This window comes from Lepisma saccharinum, chromosome 21 (assembly GCF_977018435.1).
Source record: "Lepisma saccharinum chromosome 21, izLepSacc3.1, whole genome shotgun sequence".
Classification (NCBI taxonomy): domain Eukaryota; kingdom Metazoa; phylum Arthropoda; class Insecta; order Zygentoma; family Lepismatidae; genus Lepisma; species Lepisma saccharinum.
This window is the reverse complement of record NC_139249.1, coordinates 59,047,608-59,070,041: the sequence shown is the minus strand read 5'-3', so window position 1 is coordinate 59,070,041 and position 22,434 is coordinate 59,047,608. Positions and strand designations below refer to the sequence as shown.

The following is a 22,434-nucleotide window of genomic DNA, read 5'->3' as shown; positions in this document are numbered from 1 at the left end:
AAGAAATTTGGATGAAGGTATCGTGATATTTTCATGTGCATGTATCTGGAACAAGTTCAGCTGGAAAGTAAAACTCAGGAGTGTAGCCAAGATACATTCATATTTTTGGCAGTGACCTAACTTTTGATACAAAAAAGAAGTGTGTTGGAAAATAATTAAGGGAAAAATAATACTGAAGTAACAATTTTCAATATACTCTTCAATATGTAAATTAGTGATTACTGTATTCATAGAATAGTCCTTTTTCCAGAATGTTATCAAAAATATTAAACTTACAAAGCAGATTTTTGTGGTGTTCTTGATAGAATATGTATAAGTGTAGTGAAATTTGATAAATGCTAAAAATATATTATGCTGAGTATACACAGTCCGTCCAGTGGGAAAGGTGACCAGGGGCACCGACTTGTCAAAATTATTGGGGGGGGGGGGCTCTGATCACTGAAATAAATTAATGAATGACTCACTCCCTCCCTTTTTTAAAGTTTTGGCCTCATTGTTTGGAATCTTGTAAAAGCCCATGAATTCCTCAAAAATATCAAAAGTTTCATTCACAGTTCGAATGCAGAATGTCAATTGTTCACATTCCTGACTTTTAATATCTGTTACCATGGAGCGCAAAACAGATCTCCCTAATATATCAACGATCTCGTTCTGAATGTCATGTGAGAGCCATTTGTAGCCCAAACGTCCCATCCACTCCCCTAGTTCATGCACATCGTCTTTTGAAACTCTTTAGTAAAAATGTTAAAACATTGGAGCAGATTTTTTAATTTGTTTCGTTTTTGTGTCTTTTAGTTTTCAGTCTGCAATGCAAGTCTGATTTTATCAGGATTATCTATGGTCATTTTTCACTCAAAATTCTCCTTTCCACCCATCTATAAACTTTATTGCACCTCTAGAATGAAAACTATCGGTAAACAAATGTCCCTTCCTATCAGGTTCTGCATAAATTCTCTAGTTGGATCTAGGTTGAGTGGGACATGGATGTCCCTTCCTCCCCACGGACATGTAAGCCTCTTAGGATTATAAATACATCCTTGTGGGGCCTTGAAAACTTTTCCTAGAGCTGAAAGTCTTTAAGAATGCAGTATTTCCAGTGGAACCTCGATTTTACATTTTTCAGGGGATTAATCTGGAAAAGAAAAAGACTGTCAAATGAAGGAAAATGTTATACCCTTTTACATCAAGATAAAATGTATAATGCGGGAAAATGTAAACTTGTAGTCTTCAGTATTAATTTAATACAGCCAAAATTAAGGGTCAATTTATCTTACTTTTCAACTCGTGTAATACGAGGCGTATTTTTAAGTAAGAACCGTTTTGATATGTACAAAAAGCAAGTAAACTTTTTGTAACAATTTTATTGTTACATGAAAGTCCACACTTTTATCTACTTTTCCACATAATTGCCACCAATATTAAGGCACTTATCATATCGAACAACAAGCTTTTGTATTCCGTCGTCATAGAAGTTTGCCGCCTGAGTTAACAGCCACTGCAACACGGCCATTTTGAGGCTATTGTCGTCATTGTGGCGCTGACCTCAGAGATGCTTCTTCAGTTGCAGAAACACGTGGTAGTCACTGGGTGCTAGATCAGGGCTGTATGGAGGATGATCAAATTGTTCCCAGCCAAATGATGCGATGAGATCTTGACAAGAAAAGTGAAACGTTTGCTTTTGTGCGCCTCAGTTAACATTTTTGGTACCCATTGTGAGCACAATTTTCGATAGTTTAAGCGTTCGGTAACAATTTCGTAGATAACACTTCTTGAAACTTCAGAGAACTCCTCTGATAAGGAAGAAATCGTGAAGCATCTGTTCTCTTTCACTTTTTCGTCGACTTTCTGCACCAAATCGACAGTGATCACTGAGGGTCGCCCACTCCGTTCCTCGTCATGAACATTCTTTCGGCCATCTTTGAAAGCTCTTACCCATTTGCGTACCATTCCATCACTCATAATGTTTTGTCGTACACTTCACAAATCTGATGGTGAATTTCAACTGCTTTCACGCCTTTAGCACTAAGAAAACTAATAACAGCGCGTATTTCACAGTCGGCGGGATTCTCAATCGGCGGAGGCATTTTAAATACGCAAAAGCAAATGTATACACGATCGATTGTTGCCACAATGGCGTCTGTGGCTTGCCAACAGATGTAGGTACACAATGCGCATGCACGGGACACCAATCGTAGCGCTGCAGTGGCAGAATTTCAAAACGGTACTTACTTTAAAAATACACCTCGTATTTTCTTATTGTGTGAAAAGTATTGTCAATTACTACAACTACATTAACATGGTTGACAGTTTTCAACCACGGTGAAAATTTTTTGTTTACGTAAAGCAAATGTAAAATTTTCACCAACAATTAGATGAAAATCCGTGGCCATGCAGTCTGAGGTGCCATGCTTTATGCTCCAGCTACGGTACGAGTGCAGGTTCGAGTCTCCTGGGGGAAGCGTAACAACTTTTCTCCTGATATTTCGGCCTGTGTATGGAACTGGTGGCCACCCACCATCGTGAGGAAATTGGGGAGCTATGAATAAGTAGTGTAACCCAGTCATGGAAAGCTACAATGACTGGGTGTTTGTTGTGCTGACCACATGTCACCCCGTAACTGGTTGGATGGTCTCCCACCTTGGCAGGTGGAAGTGAGGCCGGCAGTCGTTAGATAGGCACTGGCCCTCACGCTGTTGCGCCACGGGTTATAATGTTGTTAGACAAAAATATTACATTTTCCTGCCCCATAAACTATAACTGTTTGAAAATGGAGAGGTGGTAATTTGTTTAAAAGGACATAATTTAAAGAAGAAAACTATTGAAAGTGAAACGGATGAAACATAAGCTCAATTAGGAGGCCAACATGTGTAAGTTTACTGACAAGAAGTACTAGACAGTATTAGATATGACACTGAAAGCAAGCATGTTATGAATAGGGCTTGGAAAAAATCTGAAAAAAGACCTATAGAATGACCTTAAAATTCTTTAAAGATGACTTTAAAATTTTGAAAAAATGACCAAAAAATAATTTTTGCTCTTACGATGAAAGCTTCCTTTTTCATAAATTACACTGTTTAGTAGTGTTTAATATTTTTTTAAAAAGTGACTGTATGTCTTACTGAAAGATAAGACGAGGAATATTCTTTTTTTGCATTATGTTAATTGGAGTTCGTGAAAAATAATTTGAAAAGTTTGTAAGAATAACTCCCCACTACTTCGAAAAATTACGGGTTATATTGTATCATATAACATATATTTGATATTAAATGAGAGTACAACACATGCATTACCTACTTCGATCAGTTATTTCATTTTATTGCAATAAATATTTTGTTTATTTAAACATATTTTGGTTGAAAAAGCATGTATTTGGAATTGACAAGCAGACATTAGCACGTAATAAACAAACAAAACACAATCAAAAATACAACTTTCTCCAGTTTCTGTTGCCAGATCGTACGAAAAGCAGGAGAAAGTTCCACCTTACAAGGCGGAGGATAAAAATGCTTGGTGCAACCCACCGCCACCTAAATCTCCCACCTTTCTTTATCCAGCACTTTGTAAAGTGGTGGATTGAGTGGCGATGGTGCAACTGACCTAAGGGCAGGATGATTTTATTTTGTATTTCACTACATAGTTCAATAAGACTGCAAAGTGTACACTGTATGACCACTTTCTTGGAGTATAAGACTTAATACATATCATGGACATCCAGGGGGAGGGCAAGGGAGGCAGCATCCCTGGAAAATGAATGTTAATCTAAAGTTATATATTTCACACATATATTTTAATTTCAGTCAGTAATCTATGTTAATCAGTGGTGGGGATTAGGGACCCCCCTCCTGCTTTTTGCTATTTTTGCCTCCACACTATGCTAAACCTTACCTACCAAGGGAAAATAAACTGTCCTTGCCCCCCCCCCCCCCAGTTTTTTTTTGAAGGGTTGCATGCATGTTTCATGGTTTTCCTTATTTTCAGAAGTGCAGTTGCTGATGAAGATGCTGGTGCGAAGTAGATGTATGTAATTAAATGTTAAAAAATCTGTTTTATTTATGTGGGGGTATTCTGCTTACAGGTACAATGCTGTCACTCATCAGACTGACCAAACCTCATGTGTTGTCTGCATGTGTGATTTTGAAGCTCGACAGTTGCTTCGTGTCCTTCCTTGTGCTCATGAATTCCATGCTAAGTGTGTGGACAAGTGGTTGAAGGTACGTATCACAGATATCATTTACATATTGCTTCAAGGCCAATTGAGGGACATTTATCTCGGCAACATTAGTTGGTAATATTCATTACAGAGATGTTTTAAACCGAACAAGTTCTTTCTGTATTGGACTTGTAAAGCATTTAAATAAAATAACAGGTGGTGGCGATTTAAATGTTTTGAAGTGAATCGCTGTTATACACTTTAAAGTTTCAGATTTTCATGACAGAAGATTAGGGGGTGCAATTATACAAATGCAGTGAAATCTATTATACATTTTCCATGAGACTGTGGCCAAAGAACTTACAATGCAGGGATATTTTTGTAGCATTTTGCTTTATTGGGACTAGAAACCCAAATGTATAATGCAGGAAAATGTAAAATCTGGGGAAGTAAAATTCAGGTATCGCTGTGCTATAGCCATCGGAGTATGAGGGCTAAATCAAGGTTATCAATTTTCTTCTTAAAAGTTTACATAACCACTGTTGTATGTTACAAAATAGTGCATTAAATGTTGCTTTTAAAGTAATTTTTATTCTGGTAGTGATGGTTCGTTCTGGTTCTTCAGAACTTCTTTAACCTTATGCTACCTTATGTTCAAATGAAACATACAACCTCTGACAATAAAGTTTGGTGAATGATCCTGAATATCGAAAGTAGACCAATTCTTAACGAAACCTACCTTACTGTCCTTCGAAGTAGTCCCCTTCCATGGCTATGCACTGTTGAGAACGGCTGTACATGTCCTGGAAACTTTTAGAGAAGTCTTCTTTCGGGATGGTGTTCAAGACCCTCGTCACGTTCCGTTGGATGTCCGGAATATCCTCAAATCTCTGACCTTTCAAAGCAATTTTGAGGCTTGGGAAGAGAAAGAAATCTGGAGGATTCAGATCTGGCGAGTATGGTGGATGGGCATTTCATGAAATGTCTATGATGGGTACGACCCCAGTACTCACAACAAGATTCATGGTTTCTCGTACACGACAATGCTCGCTCTCACACAGCCACTATCGTCAGACAGTTTCTGGCTAAGAAGGGGGTGGTGCAAATTGACCATCCACCTTACTCGCCAGATCTGAATCCTCCAGATTTCTTTATCTTCTCATGCCTCAAAATCACCTTCAAAATAGTCTCCTTGCACAGCAATACAACACTCTGCTAGTTTGCTACTTTTGGAATGTGCCCTGAAAGTCTGCGATTCACACTGGATCTCCGGGAAGAGGTCAAAGTCTTCCTGATCTCTCGTCTTCCAGTGATGTTCTGCTCTTGAAGTGCGTGTACCACTCAAAACATCTTGAATGACTCATTGCAGCATCACCATAAACTTGCCTGAATCATGTCAAGCGTCTCTGTGGCAGATTTGTCTAGTTTTATGCAGAATATCACGTTCGCTCTTTGTTCTAACTTGCTGTCAATTTCATAATTGGGAAAAGAGAGATGCGGTAGTATATAAATACGGTGAAACTAGTACTCGGTGGCCACTGAAATTAATCGAAAAAGAAAAAAACTTCGCGGATAAAAGTGAGTGTTAGTTTCTCCGTATTTATTGCTGTCCATGATGAAATTGCAGATGCGGTCACACACGTGGTCAGACTAGCACCAGTTGGACAGCTCCCGATGTACACAGACAGTGTCTCTTAGCACAATGACTCACGAAGGTCGGTCCTCCCTGTGACTGTACATGCAGCCTTGTGCTGCCATCTGTTGGTGTGTTACAGAACTAGTCTCGAAACTTTTTCATACCACCTCGTACTTCCAAACTATTTGTATGCTGTAACTCTCTTCTAAATCTGTTTACATATGTTTTTGCATCAGTTCTTGAATAATGTGTCTTGTCTTCTCTTTCAGTCAAATAGAACCTGCCCCATCTGCCGAGGTGATGCCTCCGAGTACTTGAGCAATTTGGAATAGTTGGGGCGGAGTAAGGAGAGTGCCATCTATTAAAATTGTGAACAAAAATGCAGTCTAATTTTTGACTTTGTGTTGATGTGTGAAGTTCCTGTTAATGCAAGAATGCTGCTTTAGGGTGAGAATACTATTTGAAGAAAGCACTGGTCGGTTGGCAGCTTCCTTAACAAGTAAATTTTCTTCGGAATTTTTCACATTGCAATTGTCCAGCTTGGCACTAACCTTCTTACTTGGTATTTTGTGTGACCACAATTTCAGATTGTGATACGTAATCATGCGAGTTGGCCTGAGTTTGCAGTAGTTCCAGAGTTGGCCAGTCGGAAATGGATTTGCGTCGAGTGGCTGAAGGATATGAAATCATTGGCAATAAATGCTTCAGGATTATACGAATCACCAATAATATGTATGTGGCCATTTTTCCTTTTAATATTTTTACTCTTAAGAAGAAACTGTTACTTTTAAAAGCTGTCACAATGTATATTTCCTGAGTGTGGAAACTGGTGCCCTGTGAGTCAAGTGTTAAACAATGTACACTGATTAAAGTGTTACAAAAGTTGTTGTCTGCTGCATAGGACAATTTTTACAACCAGAATTCTGTAGGTAGCTCTTGAAATCTTATAGGGCTTGTTTTCAACTTTACAGTGTTCAAATCTTTCATGCATGCAAAATCTTTGCTTACAAGCTGTTCTAACAAAAAGTTGTTGTTTTTTTTTTCAAAGAGAAGAGATGAAAAAAAAGGAAAGGTTTGCAGGGAAGCGACAGCACATCTGGACTTCGCATTTTAAAAATATCTGCCAAAGAAAGTAGTTTTTAGTTTTTCTCGATACTTTTGGCTACCTCTTTAACAAGCTTCCTCAGAGCTGGAAAAATGCTCAGCCATTTTGTTACTTTTTTAATTGGGGAGGGAGTGGGAGGATTCCATGAGGCATTGTGCACACCCAGGTCTTTCAGTTCCACTAAGGGAAGTGAAGTAGGGAATTGTTTAATCTCAAATAGTTTGATACCAAAGATAGCTTTGAAGCTTTTCTTTGCCGCAAGTGAAGAAAAATCTGTTTATTGTAACTTGTTAAGACAGAAAAAATCAGCTTTGATTGCTGTTGTTGTTATAAGTTACCTTCCTTTGTTTACTATTTTGGAATTGAAGTTATCCTGAAAAGTATTGTTGGCCTAAAAATTATTTTATTCCGTAATGAATTTGGAAGATGCTGTAGATCACTGCCAACTGTGCAATCTGTATTCGGATGAATTTGATTCTAAACCATCCTTCTTGAAAAGACCTGGATGATGTGTTATTCTTGCATATTTACAATCATTCTTTGTGTGAGGTTTGTTTGATGAGACTGAATATGTCAGTGTTGTGATTGTTGTGGCTGTTGAGTGATGATAGCGGTGGATGCCAGGGGCCGATAGAAGATTGAAGCCGTCTTGTATCGGTCGCTGCGAACAGGGAGAGAGGAGAGAGAATTGCTTTTGTGCACCTTTACTGCTTATGCTTTTAGTTGTCAAGTGTGCTAGTGGCGTGAAGAAAATAATTCTGCAAAACTTGAGAGGTTAGCCACTTTAATTTCTTTACCAGTGATTTGTTTTTTTTTTTTTTTTTTTTTTTAGAAATAGCATCTTTATAATTAATAAATTAAAAAAAAAAAACAATACCTTGTTCTTGGGAACCAAATGCAGTATAATCATAGAAATGCAATTTTCACTTCATGTATTCTGTGATTTATGTTAAAATTTGATGTAAATAAATGACAACCTGTTTCCATTGAACCAGCTAGACCGAGATTTTGGTTGATGGATGCACAGCCTTTGTTGATTATTCTCTGGGTTTTGTCCTTCAATTACTCACGGTGATTTTTGCTGTTCTGTTTGGCATTGATGCATTAAACACAACAGTCAATGTATGTTATAACTTTGCAACAGTGAAAATTGTTTTCCAAAGTACGATATCAATAAGTTGTTGTGTTGAAGTAGTAATCAGTTAGAATTAACTCGCTTATTGAGTGACCACAGGCAATTTTGCCACTTTTCTTGTGGTGTTCATTGGGTATGTACTATTTTTATGTGGTTCCTATTCTGGACTAAAACTAAGAACCCAAGCAAGCAGCATCACAGGAGGGGGGAGAAAGATCTTGTTACCCAGCATCATCAAATGTGCCAACAGGAAAACACCAAATGCCTGACAAAGCCACACGAAAGTGGCAAAATTGATCGAGTTAATTAAAAACCTCGTGTTGACTCGTGAAGGAGTTAATTCATATTGACTTGGATAATAGTTTTTCAGGTTGCTTGTTTGAGAATTTGTTTAATGTGACCACATTTGACAGTTGTGTTGTGCATACAGGGTGTTACATTACTGACGTTTCTGGAATTATTATGGGTAGTGAAAGAAAGGTTTGATCGTTTTGTTCCTTTCTGACTGCAGAAGTTGCTGGTTAACCTTTGAAAAAATAAGCAGTTGACTTCCATGTAGTAATTACAAGAAAAATTCGTCTTGATGAATGGTGTGAAATAAACTTAGTCTTGATTATGACTTTTTTGCAGGTTGTTCAGAATTAAATTGTGATGAATGTCCAATGTTTTATATATTTTTAAAATGGAATCACTTGTTAAAATTTTAAAATTCTTCAAGTTCCTAGCAGTCCATTACTTTCCCTCCCACATGTGTAGCAATTTTTGTAACCTTAAAAAAACTCAAATAAAGAAAGCAACTTTAGGAAATATCATCAGAGAATGCAATTTTCCACAATTTTTACATATTTCGGAAAGATCTGCAGGACCAGTATTGATAGATTATGAAATGAGAGCATTAGTATGTTTCTGCTACAGTAAACCGCAAGTAAATCAAGTAAAGTTAATTTTGTTTGAGACAATTTGTTTAGCATTTTTAACGTGTTTTCTAGTAAGAACACACTACGTGATTGCACATTTGGAGTTAGCCAGTGTATCAGATTAGTTAATATCAATTGGAAGAAAAAGCATAGCGAGTGCCAAATTTTGCTTCGTTTTGTTATTTGGAGAATCTAATAAGTTGTTTTCATTAATACATGTTGTTTGTTTATCTGTGGCAGTACAGCTTAAGAAGCAAATTATATTTACATATAGCCAAAATCTTCCTTTTCTTGTAGAATCAACTTCGTTGTGATACAAACAACAGTACACAAAGTACACTAGTGGCTGAAAGTGCTGCATAACTGATACTCTGCATTTCACAATTCACAGTTTCTTTTTGAGGAGATTTCTTGCAGTAGAAAGTAACTTTGCACACATTTGCAGAAAGAAATTAAATTTTGCTCATTGAATGAACAGAAATGGGGAGGGTGGACACTACTCTACAAAATAACTCTTCTGCTTTTAACTCTCCTTGTGAAAAAGCCAGATATAATGCTAAGTGTTAGAAATACCTTCCAGTATTATTTGTTGTGCATATTTGCACTTTATTCCTACTATGCACACTGCATATTTTTTGTATGACTATAGAGATAAACATTGATTTGAATCAGCATGACTAGTAATAACATTATATATATATATATTTATATGTAGTTTAATGCCTCTTCTTGACAACAATGATCTAGTTTTGTAACAATGTTTTTCTAAAGTTTAGACAACTACTTTAGCAATAAAACAATGCAATTTAAATTACTGAAGGAGAACCAGACGGTGCACTGAAGGTGAGAGCAGCTGAACTAATTGAAGCTTCAGTTTTTGTGTTGACGAGCTTCTTGTAATTTCTGTCTCCTCTCTCTCCCTGAATGGTGTTTTTACACCTAGGTAAAAATATTAAGTGGTGTGTATGTATAAAAATTAATTCTTTTGGAATGTAATATCCTTTTGTATTATTATTGCGCTAAGCCTTTGTTAAGTAGGATTTAAAATTTATTTCATAATTGTTTGAAGCCAGTGATATGAGTGGGATAAGCTTGCACATGACTTCCATCTAATAAAAGTCTTTTTACCTGAGTATTAATGTTGGCATTTTTATTTGCTTATTCCCCATCACTTTTGCTTGATATGTTTTCATTGAAAGTTACATAATTTGTCAGACCTTTGGTACGAATATATATTGTATCTACTTAAATAATTTGTGCGATAACACTGGTCAACAATGAAAATGCTTCGGAGATAAAAGTAACCAACTGTTACTAATTTGAGGGTGCTGATAACGAATATGATATTAGTTTTTGAAGATTGGTTCGAGTTTCGAAGAAATACATTATCTCCGGATGTGCTCCGGCATGCAAAATAAGGGTTCGTGACAACAGCGGCTGTCTGCATATTTCAATAACCATACATTATTTGACGGTTAGCTTTATCACTATCCTTATCACTAGCATGTGATCACTGACCGAGAATCATCAACTACATCACATTTCAGTTTGTATTGAAGATTTTGCCAGGGGAAACTTGTTGTTACGTGTTCCTGCATAGTTCCAATTTGAACTACCAGACATGGTCGTGGCGAAATTTTGTGTATGTTTGTGGTGTATTTTTTTTTGATCGTTTTATGACTCTACTGGCCAGAAACTTGTCGCGTAAGTGTGTTGTTGTGGTGAGAGATTGGATGAGTGTGTGGTGTTATTTCTTTTTATCGTTATATGACTGTACTGACCAGAAATATGTCGCGTAAATGTGTTAACAGTGCAGACAATTTTTTTTATGTTTGCGGCGAAATAACATTTGTCGATCAAAAAAGAAATTTCACGCCAATCATGAAGAAAGCCTACCACTTGTACTTTGGTTGTAAAGTGGGAGATATGGACAAGAAGTGGGCACCACACATTTGTTGTAATACATGTTCGACAAACTTGCGGGACTGGCTACATGGAAAAAGACCATGCATGCCGTTTGCAGTTCCAACGATATGGAAAAATACCGACAGATCATACTTCAACTGCTATTTTTGCATGGTTCCTCCAATTAAAGGCATGTCTAAAAAGAAAAAGTGGACTCACTTATCCCAATATTCCTTCAGCTATTCATCCTGTGCCACATTTGGAAGAACTACCTGTTCCACAACCTCCCGCATCGTACTCCAGCGAGTCATCTGACAAAGAGCAAGAGGTGGCCAAACTCGACGCAGGAATGCCAAATCCTGTTGCAGATTCCTCGTCATCCATCGATCCTGAATTCGCAACCAAAATATCATCTAATCGCCATCTGATCACTCAACGTGAATTAAATGACCTTCTGAGGGGCCTGGGGTTGTCAAAAAGTGGTACAGAACTACTGGCATCCAGACTCTAGCAGTGGGGAGCTCTTGCTGAAGATGTTAAAGTATCCGTGTCTCGGACACGTCAGAAACCCCTGGAAGAGTATTTTTCAGTGGAAAGTGACATAGTGTGTTGTAAAAATGTGACTGGTCTTATGAGTAAACTTAACATAGAACATAATCCCGATGAATGGCGGCTGTTCATAGACGCATCAAAACTTAAGTCTGAAAGCTGTGTTAGTGAACAATGGATATGTGTTGCCATCAATCCCAATCGGTTATGCAGTGCACTTGAAGGAGACATATGCTAACATGGAAAAACTGCTGAAAGCCATAAATTATAACTAATACAATTGGAATATTAGTGGCGACTTCAAAGTTCTAGCCATACTTCTTGGCCTGCAGCTCGGCTACACAAAATACTGCTGTTTTCTATGCGAGTGGGATAACCATGATAAGGTTTCCCAATACTTAAGTAAAGACTGGCCACTCTGTAAAATATAAATCTTTGGAATCAGGAACAAAGAACGTTCAACATGTTCCTTTGATAGCTCCCAGCAGGGTTTTACTTCCTCCTTTACATATTAAACTAGGTTTAATCAAGAACTTCGTTAAAGGTATGAACCAAGCCAGTGATGCATTCAAGTATAATCTGCGTAAATTTCCACGAATTAGTGAAACTAAAATCAGGGAGGGAATATTTATTGGCCCTCAGACTCGAGAACTCCTCAATGATCCTGAATTTGACTCACTGTTAGAAGATGAGAAGATTGCATGGGACTCTTCCCGAAACTTGGTGACAAATATTTTGGGAAACGTGCAGACTCAGAATTATAAGGAACTAATGGAGCACCTAATATCTTCCTACCAAGCAATGGGGTGTCATATGTCACTAAAAATACATATGTTACACTCCCACACAAACTTCTTTCCAGGAAATGGCAGAGCACTCAGCGATGAACATGGGGAACATTTCCACCAAGTTATATCTACAATGGAGAAACGATATCAGGGCCACTGGAGCAAGTTTATGCTTGCTGTATTGTTGGACAATCGCCAGAGATATTCCAGAACCACAATACAAGCGACAAGCAAAGATGAGAGAATGTATATGTAATATACATGTAAATAATATTTTTATAACTTCCATTTTGTACACATGTTAATTTCCTATTAACACCACATAACACACATTTCTTTCGATTACACTTAAACTCGAACCAATTCAGCATTTTTATTATTTTCGTATTCAGCACCCTCAATTCCATAAGGAAATGTACTTTTCATTTCAGAAGCATGAAAAAAGTTAAAATTTGTTGTCCAGTGTAATTTGAACAGGAAAAATACTGAAAAATTCTTTATACGTTGATATAAACAGAATATTGCTGTTGATATTTTATAATTCATCTTTGGGGAATTTTTTTCTGTTAATCATGAGTAGGGAGTGGATTTTCAGGTGCTAAAAAACTGAAAATATTTATTTTTATGTTCTAAAAAGTAGAAATATGTGGCTAAAAGTCGAAAATATTTTAATTTAAGTGTCTGTTATTTATATTTATATATATATATTTCGCTACGAAGTTAGCGAAAATTTTGAATTTTTTTACTGTCCGGTGAGTGTTTCCTTTTACCTTCTTCGATTTTTACTTAGCCTTTTTGGCCCTCCTTGCTTGGATTCATTTTATATATATATATATATATATATAAAACACAGGAATAGGATCAGAAAAGGTGCCAGAAGGGCGGATAAATACTAATGATGAAGGAGACAGTAAACACTTACCACACGAAGAGAAATTATTCTATATTTCGCGATCTGAGTCGCATTTTCAAGTTGGAAGGAAAAAGATCGGCGTTACTAGGAGAAGAGGCACAGAATACTGCATACAGAATATTCTGTGCCTCTTCTCCTAGTAACGCCGATCTTTTTCCTTCTAACTTGAAAATGCGACTCAGATCGTGAAATATAGAATAATTTCTCTTTGTGTGGTAAGTGTTTACTGTCTCCATCATTAGTATATATATATATATATATATACACACACACACTCACTAGGACAGCAGGATGTTAAAGTGTCCTTACCCCATCCATCTTCTTGCCAAAACCACATGATGTGCCACATCTTGTCTACCTTCTCGTCTATCAGCAGCCAGCCCTCACCTGGGTAGGGTCACTGCATTGCCTAGCGGCATGTATATGAGAGAGGGATGAAGACCGGAACATTAACTGGGGGGAGGGGCAACTGCCTCCCTCGCCTCTACTGCCAGCCAGATCTATGTTAGCATCCAATGTTTCAAGTGCATACGTTGCTCTCATCATCAGGGAATGTTAAATTGGAGACCAGTGCAAAGTGTGGAGGGGGCAGAGCTTAGGTTCTGTCCTGTGATTGGCTCATTCTGGATCTTGGTGTTTTTATTGGCAGATGTCAAGATGGCTCGAAATGTTGGATGCCAACATAGACTTAACCTTGCTGGTAACCTGAGAACACTTATTCGAATTTGTATGATGCAGTTTATCTTTCATTCTTTTGTAAAGGTGAAAATTTCCACATACCCAATTAGCAAAGTATGAAAACCTGAAATAATAATTTTGTCACCAGCGTCATATAAAGTGGGTACCTGGAGGAAACACTGGGGGGTAAAGGTGGCCAGGGGCATGGTGCTGATCACATCACCCCCAACTTTGGCCGTAATAAAGAAAAAGTTGGGCCCTAACCCCCACACCCCCTATACACCTTCATGGCATGGTGCAAAGCATTGGGGAGCACTTTACCTTTTTTGTGTATAAAATATGCACATTTTATGTTATCACACACTGAAATGTGATTAAAAATTCCTGTCTAGAAAAACAAACTACTAAAAAAGTTTGTACTACTTCTATCAGCTTCCTTGGTACTGTTACAAATATAACCATTCAGCACAAAAGAGGAAGATGGAAAGGACACAAAAAATGAAAATGAGGAAAGAGTACTAGGCATGTTAACTACTGTAGGATGGCACGAGCAAAAAAAAAACAGTTCTCACTGGTGCTGATTTTGATGGGGTAAGTACAATACATGGTCTGTTCAAAAAAAAAAAAGACCGGATTTTTGCAATACAAACTTTATTAAATAACAACATTACACATGCTTATCCCTTTTGAATTATTCCCCATGCTTCGAATGCAGTGCTCCCATCGTTTCTGCCACTGCCTGGATGCCTCCTGGAACACAATTTTGGGGAAAGCTCTCATCTGTGTTGTCCCGTTCTCCGAAATTTCATCTACACTTTCAAAACAACACTAAAGTTGTTTTCTTTCAACCAGGGAAACATAAAAAAGTCCACTGGGAACAAGTCTGGAGAATAATGTGGGTGGGGCTTGAAGGTTATCACATGAGCAATCAAAAACTGCCCAACATGCAGTGATGTGTGACTTGGTGTGAAAAAAAAAAAATCTGCTCACCTTCATGTTTGATCCACTCATGCATGCTTTCTTCGGTCGAGATGAACCTTTCCCAACCCACTGCTACGATTGCACCTAGGTTTACATGTCGTGGCAATTTCCTGTTACGTTTTTCACAAAATTTTCGTCGACATTGGCACGATCAAGGATTTCTCGACTGACGTGAACACTGTTCTCTTTCTGGTCCTCTGTCAACAGATGCGGCACGAGTTTAGCAGCAACCCGATGCATGTCAAGTTTTTCAGTCAAAATTTAGGAACATGACCCAATGCTGGTGCCGACTTCCTCAGCAACCTCTCTGACAGTCAAGCAACGATTTGCGCGAATAATGGACTGAACAGCATTGATGTGTTCATAGTTTGTTGATGACAAAGGTTGTCCAGATCTTGAATCTTCCTCGATCGATGTTGTACTGCCTTTCAAACGCCGAAACCACTCATGACACTGCGATCGGTTCATACAGTCCTTCCCAAAGGCTTGCTGAAGTATTTGCCACGTTTCACTAAAATATTTCTCACAGTTTGAAGCAAAATTTTACCCAAACATGCTGCTCCACTACGTCAATCTCCACTGTGAAGCAAACTTGGCTCTAACCAGGCTACTGGTGAGCGTAGCGTGATGTGGCAGGCAACAGTGTGTGCCACCTGCCAGAACTTGCTATGAGCAACGGTTCGCATGCTATGACAAAAGTCTGGTCTTCTTTTGAACAGACCACATACTCTTGTAAATTTATCCCAACCACAAAGAATATTATGAAACACCCTATACAGTGTGAATTTCTTTCCAATTAGTTCACACAAAAGAAAGAGACTACGAAGGATAATATTAAAGAGCTTGTTTTTCTTTGCAATGGACTATTTATTTAGTTCCCCTAGTTGTTCATCCATATCTCATTATTTTGACATACCTCGATTTGAACGAAACAGTTATTGAATAATACCAAACAGTATAACATAACTTCGATGGTGCTACAAACATATCAACACTGTCTTAGAACAACCAAATATGTGGAGTCCTTAGTGCAAAAATCATCAAGAAAACTATAACAGGGTGTCTACCAAAATAACAAATCCACAATTCTTGACCTTTATTTATACAACCCCTACTTAGGTAAAGTTGGAAATTAGCAATTAAGAAAATACATAAATATTTATTTAATGACAAACTCCTACTAAAAGTTATTTCTCTTGTAGTCTACGGTTATTACAAGCATAAAAACACAGGTTTTTTTGTTGCGACGTTTCAGAACACACACTCCCTTCATCAGACATTTATTTTTTGTTTGATTAAAGATAGTTATAATAATTGTTAAATTTTTTAAAACAAAAAAAAAAGATCAGTTATACAGGATGGTCCAAAAGTGTGGAAACACCTGAATAAAAATTGAATGGCATGATATTTCCAAAAACTAACATTGCAGGTTTGTAATAGGGGTGGGGGAAAATGTTATAGGGCATATGACGATGATGGCCGCCATCTTGAATGCAAATTTAAAAGTTCAAATGGAAACCATGTCGTGTAATACCTCATTTCAATAGGAAATTTTCTCAAGAGTTCAACGGTGTGCATAATTTTGCTCTAGCACCAACAGGGACGAAGTTATTAAAGTTTTTATGGTTGCTTTATCGTTGCAGGTGACGTAACACAGCATGGGTCTCACGCAGGCAGAACACATTGAGATCGTGTTGGATCTCAGGTGAACGAAGCACAAGGGTGATTTCAGACGATTATAACCACCGTCACCCAGATAGGGTCCCCATCCATTATGGTACCGTCAGTAAAGTGCTTGCAAAATTTCGTGAAACCGGGACTGTGGCTGACAAACCAAATTCACGATGGCGCCCCTCCTCATTACGGAAATTGTGTTCGTAATTAACACGTTCCACAGTTAAAGCCAATCTTGATACCCATTCGTGCAAAACCCTGCGTAAAGTGTCTGCAGTAATGCTGGCACATGCGTCAATTATGCGTTGCTTAAGGTGAACAATATCTCGAATTTTCTCGGAGTAAACGATGGCCTTGACATGTCCCCACAGGTAGAAATCCAGCAGAGTGAGGTCTGTGGAACGTGGTGGCCACTCCACAGCACCTCGTTGTCCAATCCAAGTGTTGGGGAAACTGCACATCCAGGTACTGACGAACACAATTTCCGTAATGAGGAGGGGCGCCATCGTGATTTTGGTTTGTCAGCCACAGTCCCGGTTTCACAAAATTTTGCAAAGCACTTTACTGACGGTACCATAATGGATGGAGACCCTATCTCGGTGACGGTGGTTATAATCGTCTGAAATCACTCTCGTGCTTCGTTCACCTGAGATCAACACGATCTCAATGCGTTCTGCCCGCGTGAGACTCATGCTGTGTTACGTCACCTGCAACGATAAAGCAAGCATAAAAACGTTAATAACTTCGTCCCTGTTGGAGCTAGAGCAAAATTATGCACACCCTTGAACTCGTGAGAGAATTTCCTATTGAAATGAGGTATTACACGGCATGGTTTCCATTTGAACTTTTAAATTTGCATTCAAGATGGCGGCCGTCATCGTCATATGCCCTATAACATTTTCCCCCACCCCTATTACAAACCTGCAATGTTAGTTTTTGGAAATATCATGCCATTCAATTTTTATTCAGGTGTTTCCACACTTTTGGACCACCCTGTACAATAGATGTTGTCAATGTTACATTGTTGTAATGTAGCAACTTAACTGTGAAAACAAGTAGTCGGTTTTATTTTTATTCCAGATAAAAATTTTGATCACACTATTTTTTTATTTAAAAATTATGAATCCCAAGTATCATCAGGCAATTCAAAATCATCATTGCTTTCACAGAGTTTCTTGATGTTTTCGGTTACATTAAATTTTGAAGATGGTGGCTTACTCCACTTGTGAAAAAGAAACCTCCATAGTGGGTCTATGTTACCATTTTCATTATTGCTACCCTGTATAACCTATATAAGCACTGACGATGCCAGAGGGCTGGGTGGATGCTAAATAGTTGGTTATCAGTGAGGTAATGGAATGTCAAGAAACTTGTTTTGAGAGGGAGGAAAGTCTAAAGAGTTAGGATGAAAGATGTAGATATTGAAACAAAGAAACGTAAATTTGATGCAGAAAGAAAAGAGAAAATCAAGATGCAAAATTGTGAGAGAAGGGAAATGAGTGAATGAAGAAGGAAATTTTTGCAGAGAAAGGGAAAGATACGTTAAGAAATGATCAAGTGCAGAGGGGGTACAAAGAAAGGGATACCAAGACACAAGCACGGTAGGAAGCTACAAAGAAGATACAAGAAAGAAAATAAAACTGGAGAAAAAATATACAGGGGAATCCAGATTTTACATTTTCCCCACATTATGCATTCAATCTTGATGGTCCCAACTAGGCCCTCCCTCAAACTTTGAAATATTAAAATGTGAACCTATAAAATGTTACGAAAATAATATCCGACGATTTTTTGCATGAATGTGTTTGTTGTTCAGAGGCAGGCTCCAGAAGTCTGCAGTTGGCAATAATGGATAGTTTTAGTTTTATAGCCATTGATACAAGGCTACCAGTCGGGACAGTCCATTCGTTTTAATCCCTGCAGTCGTGATGCAAAAATGTCTATTTTTTTTGTCAACTCTCATTCAGATGTGCTCTTTATTATAATAATATTAATTGCTAATATGTAAAATTTAATATATAAATATAATATTTTCTAAACACAGAATTATCATGACTAAAGCTCGGATTTGTATGTAATTACATATTCTATTCCTTTATGGGGGTTATTCCTGAGTAAACAAAAAATAATCGATCAGACAATTCGATTATCAATGGTGGGAAAAGAACTTCCGGTTTGGTCAATTTTCCAATGTAAACATGTGGAATACAGATCGTCACCGAGCTCATTTTCTCATAAAAGATCGGAAACAAAATGGATCACTTGAAATTTTTGAGTGATATAGAGAAAAAAACGTACCTAGAAAAGATTGGCATTTTCCGGATACTTTGGATGAAGATTTAGGGAAAAATAGTCTTTTCCGAGAGAATGTTGATCATCCTCTAGCAATTTCATGTTAGGTTGAAATAAAGCTTTCATAAATTATAAACATTGAAATACTTCAATTTTACAACAGTGAAATGTATAATTTTTGACATTGTGTACTCAAACACAGCCTCTTTAATTTTATCATATGGCTTAGAGAGAGAGTCGTTAAAAATTTTTGTAGGGGGTAAAGGCCAGCAATAAAAGTAGAATAGTAGAAATAATAATAATAACAATTATGTTATTATACAATAACTAATTACTAAACTAATGAAATAAAAGTTCGATACCTAGTGGAGGCACAAGTGGTTCGGATCCCACTTTAAACTGTAGGTCCAGTCCCAATTAGCCTTACTGTGCATAAAGTGAACTTAAAACAACAAATCAACCAACTAATGAAATAAAAAAATACCATTCAAATTATTATTGTTTATTTATTCATGCTATTCTATCCACAAGCAGAGTGCATATCCTGCACAGCAGTTACAATACTGAAATGCACAGTTATTGTATTCTATTATTAACTTTTGCAAGTGTCGTTCAAGAAAAGACTTTAGAAGTTAGTAAAAATTTTACTAATAAAGTTTACATTGATTACATTAAATTAACTTAAAATTATAATTTTTGGAATTCTGAATGATTATAAACAGTTCCAATTTTAAAATAGAGCCAATACATGTGGGTTAGACAATTATAATTTTCGAAACACGTAAAATATGTTCATTTCATTTACTCCGGTGATGTAGTGTCGACTATAGAGCCTATTCTCTCTTGTTTGTGTCCTATCTTTTCGCTTTACTGCCTGAATCCACTTATTTTTCCGTATCGTATCTGTCTGACAACTATGCATAGATACCTGAGAAAAAATATTTGTTACCAACCTCATGTTGTGACCAATAGCCACACAATGATTGTCGCCTTTTCTTAAGACACTGCCTTTACCCCTTTGAACTCCCATGTTATTCTATTCAAAACTGGAAGTGAAGTTCCCGCCCCCACCAAGGAAGCACAGAAATGTAAACATCCGGTGAATAGCCCCCATAAGATACATACCTTGAACAGGAAAATGTCAACAAATTATATAACTGACATGATTTGGCACAAGTCTTATAAATGTTACATATTTGCCAGTATATTACATATTTGCTAATTTACTTTACATAAAACAACATATTTCGGTATTTTTTCCCTATTTTGATTCTTTTCCCTATATTTTCAACCTCTGAAACATGATGAAGATGAGATGCTTAGTGCTTACGGTCAGCTAAACTTGACTGCCAAGTCGAAAGACAGGCTGAAAGGAAAAAAAAAATACGGGACCTGTTATTTATCGAAAGATGCTGGAGTTTCTAATGCCCCCCCTTTTTCTTTTTCTTTTAAGTTTAAGTACCTAGAAACTTGGCATCGGTGGACAAGAAAGCTACTTTCTGTACTACTAACACAATAACTACATTTGTACAAAAAAAAGTACCAAAGTAGCTGTCTGTAGATACCTTCCACGTATCAACATGAAAGAAAACTAGCATCTCTGGGTATGACGACATATTGAATATCTTACCATAGGGCTGGAACAACGGATGCAACAAATTCGCATATGATACAAGTCCTTTAATTCACTTGGTATTATATAATAATTAAATACGTTTGCACACTGAAGAAATACAAAAAGGCCCACATCCGATAGGCTAGCTGAAATGTTCTCCCGCTGCCGCGAGCCGACATGCACCATGCCGCTGTGTTCGAATATCACGCTCCCAGAATTCCGAGTTCTTGCTAGAAGCTCCCAGCGGGAGTAAAATAAAAACAAATGAGGAGCGGAAAGCAATACTATTTACAATCTTCAACATTCTCTCCCCCCCCCCCCCCCCCCGTTGGAATGTGCAGCATCCAAACTAAATCATGAAAGTTCAATTGATCTTCCCATCTGGAAGAGGTACAATCTTACTGAGTGCCCTTCGGTACACTCCATCCTTGGTGCGAACCACGGTTACACAAACTAAATTGTCTTTCCCTGGAAACACTTCTTCTATAATGCCCATTTTCCAAGATAATGGGGGTAGGTTGTCTTCTTTCAGAAGCACAAGTAGTCCTGGTTGCAGGTTGGGCTGCGTGGTTGTCCACTTCTGACGCTGTTGCATACCATGAAGATAATCTCGGGACCAGTTTCTCCAAATCCTTTGTTGAAACTGTTGAACTCGTTGCCACCTGGAAAGTCTATTTTCCTTGAGATCACTTAAGTCTGGTTGAGGAAAGGAAGTTAGTGGACCACCAATAAGAAAGTGGCCTGGAGTGAGGTAATTAAATTCTTGATGAGAGTCAGGTAAGGATGTAAGAGGTCGAGAGTTTAAGCAAGCTTCGATTTGGCACAAAAGAGTTGACAGCTCTTCGTATGTCAGTACAGCATTCTTGGCGACTCTGCGAAGATGGTACTTCATGGATTTTATGGCGCTTTCCCAGACACCACCGAATGTTGGGCTACGTGGAGGTGAATTTTTCCACTGAAAGTTTTCTTGTGCTGCATACCTTTGAATGTCTTCACTGAATTCTTGCGATTGAAATAGCAATTGAAGTTTCTGAAGTTCGTTCTTCGCTCCTTGAAATGTTGTGGCATTATCGCTGATAATGGTGGAACACTTGCGTCGCAATGCTGCTATGAAAGCTTCAGAAGTAAGGTCTGTTACTAGCTCAAGATGTATTGCTCTCGTGGCTAGGCACGTAAAAAGAGCTATGTAGCATTTCTTTGTGATTTTACTCCTGATTAACCCTACTTTGATGACGTATGGTCCGGCATAGTCTATGCCCACATGATTAAATGCCTTGCTAGGTGTAACTCTGATGGATGGGAGCTGTCCCATTAGCTGTTGTGCTGCAGATGCCTTCAAACAATAACAAGTTAAACACTGATGAATGATTTGCTTAATAACTTGTCATATTCTAGGTATCCAGTACCTTTCTCGAATGGATGAGATTAACATTTGAGGTGCTGCGTGAATCAATCGTTCATGCTCTGATGCAATTAGTAGACGGGCGAAGTGACTTTTTGGATGCAAAATGATTTGATGCTTGCTGCTGAATTCCAAGTTGCTATTTTCGCCTACCTCCAACACGAAGAATTCCCTGATTATCCAGAAAGGGGTGTAAGTCCTTGAGGATACTTTTGTTGGATACTTGCCCTTTGGCAGTGAGATCATTTATCTCTCGATGAAAGAACGAAATTTGTGTCATAACGACGCACGTTTGAGTGGCATCTTCAATGTCAATTGAAGTAAGTGGATCGGATTGTTTGTTACTTGCATTTTTACAATTGCGAATTAATCTTTTACAGAGCGCTACAATCCTTAACAATTTGAAAAATGTAGAAAAATCGTTTATTATTGCCTCTGATTGCAGCTGAGACACCAGTGTAGTTACAGGAAGCTTTCGTTGTTCAGGAACATCTTTGTTCTTAAGACTTGTGTCAGATGATGATGATGGCCAGCACGTTTCATCTTCTTGCAACGAAGCTGGACCATGAAACCATAACGAATGATGATGAATATCTTGAGGTTTAACTCCACGGGAGATTAAATCCGCTGGATTATCCTTGGACGAAACATGTCTCCATTGATAAGTTTGAGTAAATTCTTGAATTTGCGCTAC

The 22,434-nt window shown here is 37.8% G+C and overlaps 2 protein-coding genes across 3 annotated transcripts in view; one reads left to right on the top strand and one right to left on the bottom strand.

Annotated features, from left to right (window-relative positions):
- mura (ring finger protein murashka) overlaps positions 1–10,076 on the top strand; it is a 119,988-nt gene extending 109,912 nt beyond the window's left edge. For both annotated transcript variants that reach the window (XM_083143071.1, XM_083143070.1), the window contains exons 12-13: positions 4,076–4,211; positions 6,056–10,076. In XM_083143071.1, coding sequence (XP_082999197.1) covers positions 4,076–4,211; positions 6,056–6,118 — 199 coding nt within the window. In that variant the 3' untranslated portion in view covers positions 6,119–10,076. The remainder of the gene's footprint in view (positions 1–4,075; positions 4,212–6,055) is intronic.
- Positions 10,077–20,702: 10,626 nt separating this feature from the next.
- On the bottom strand, positions 20,703–21,230 carry LOC146004204 (uncharacterized). The gene has a single exon (XM_083142872.1). It carries the CDS (start codon positions 21,228–21,230, stop codon positions 20,703–20,705), a length of 528 nt encoding a protein of 175 aa, XP_082998998.1.
- Positions 21,231–22,434: the final 1,204 nt, after the last annotated feature.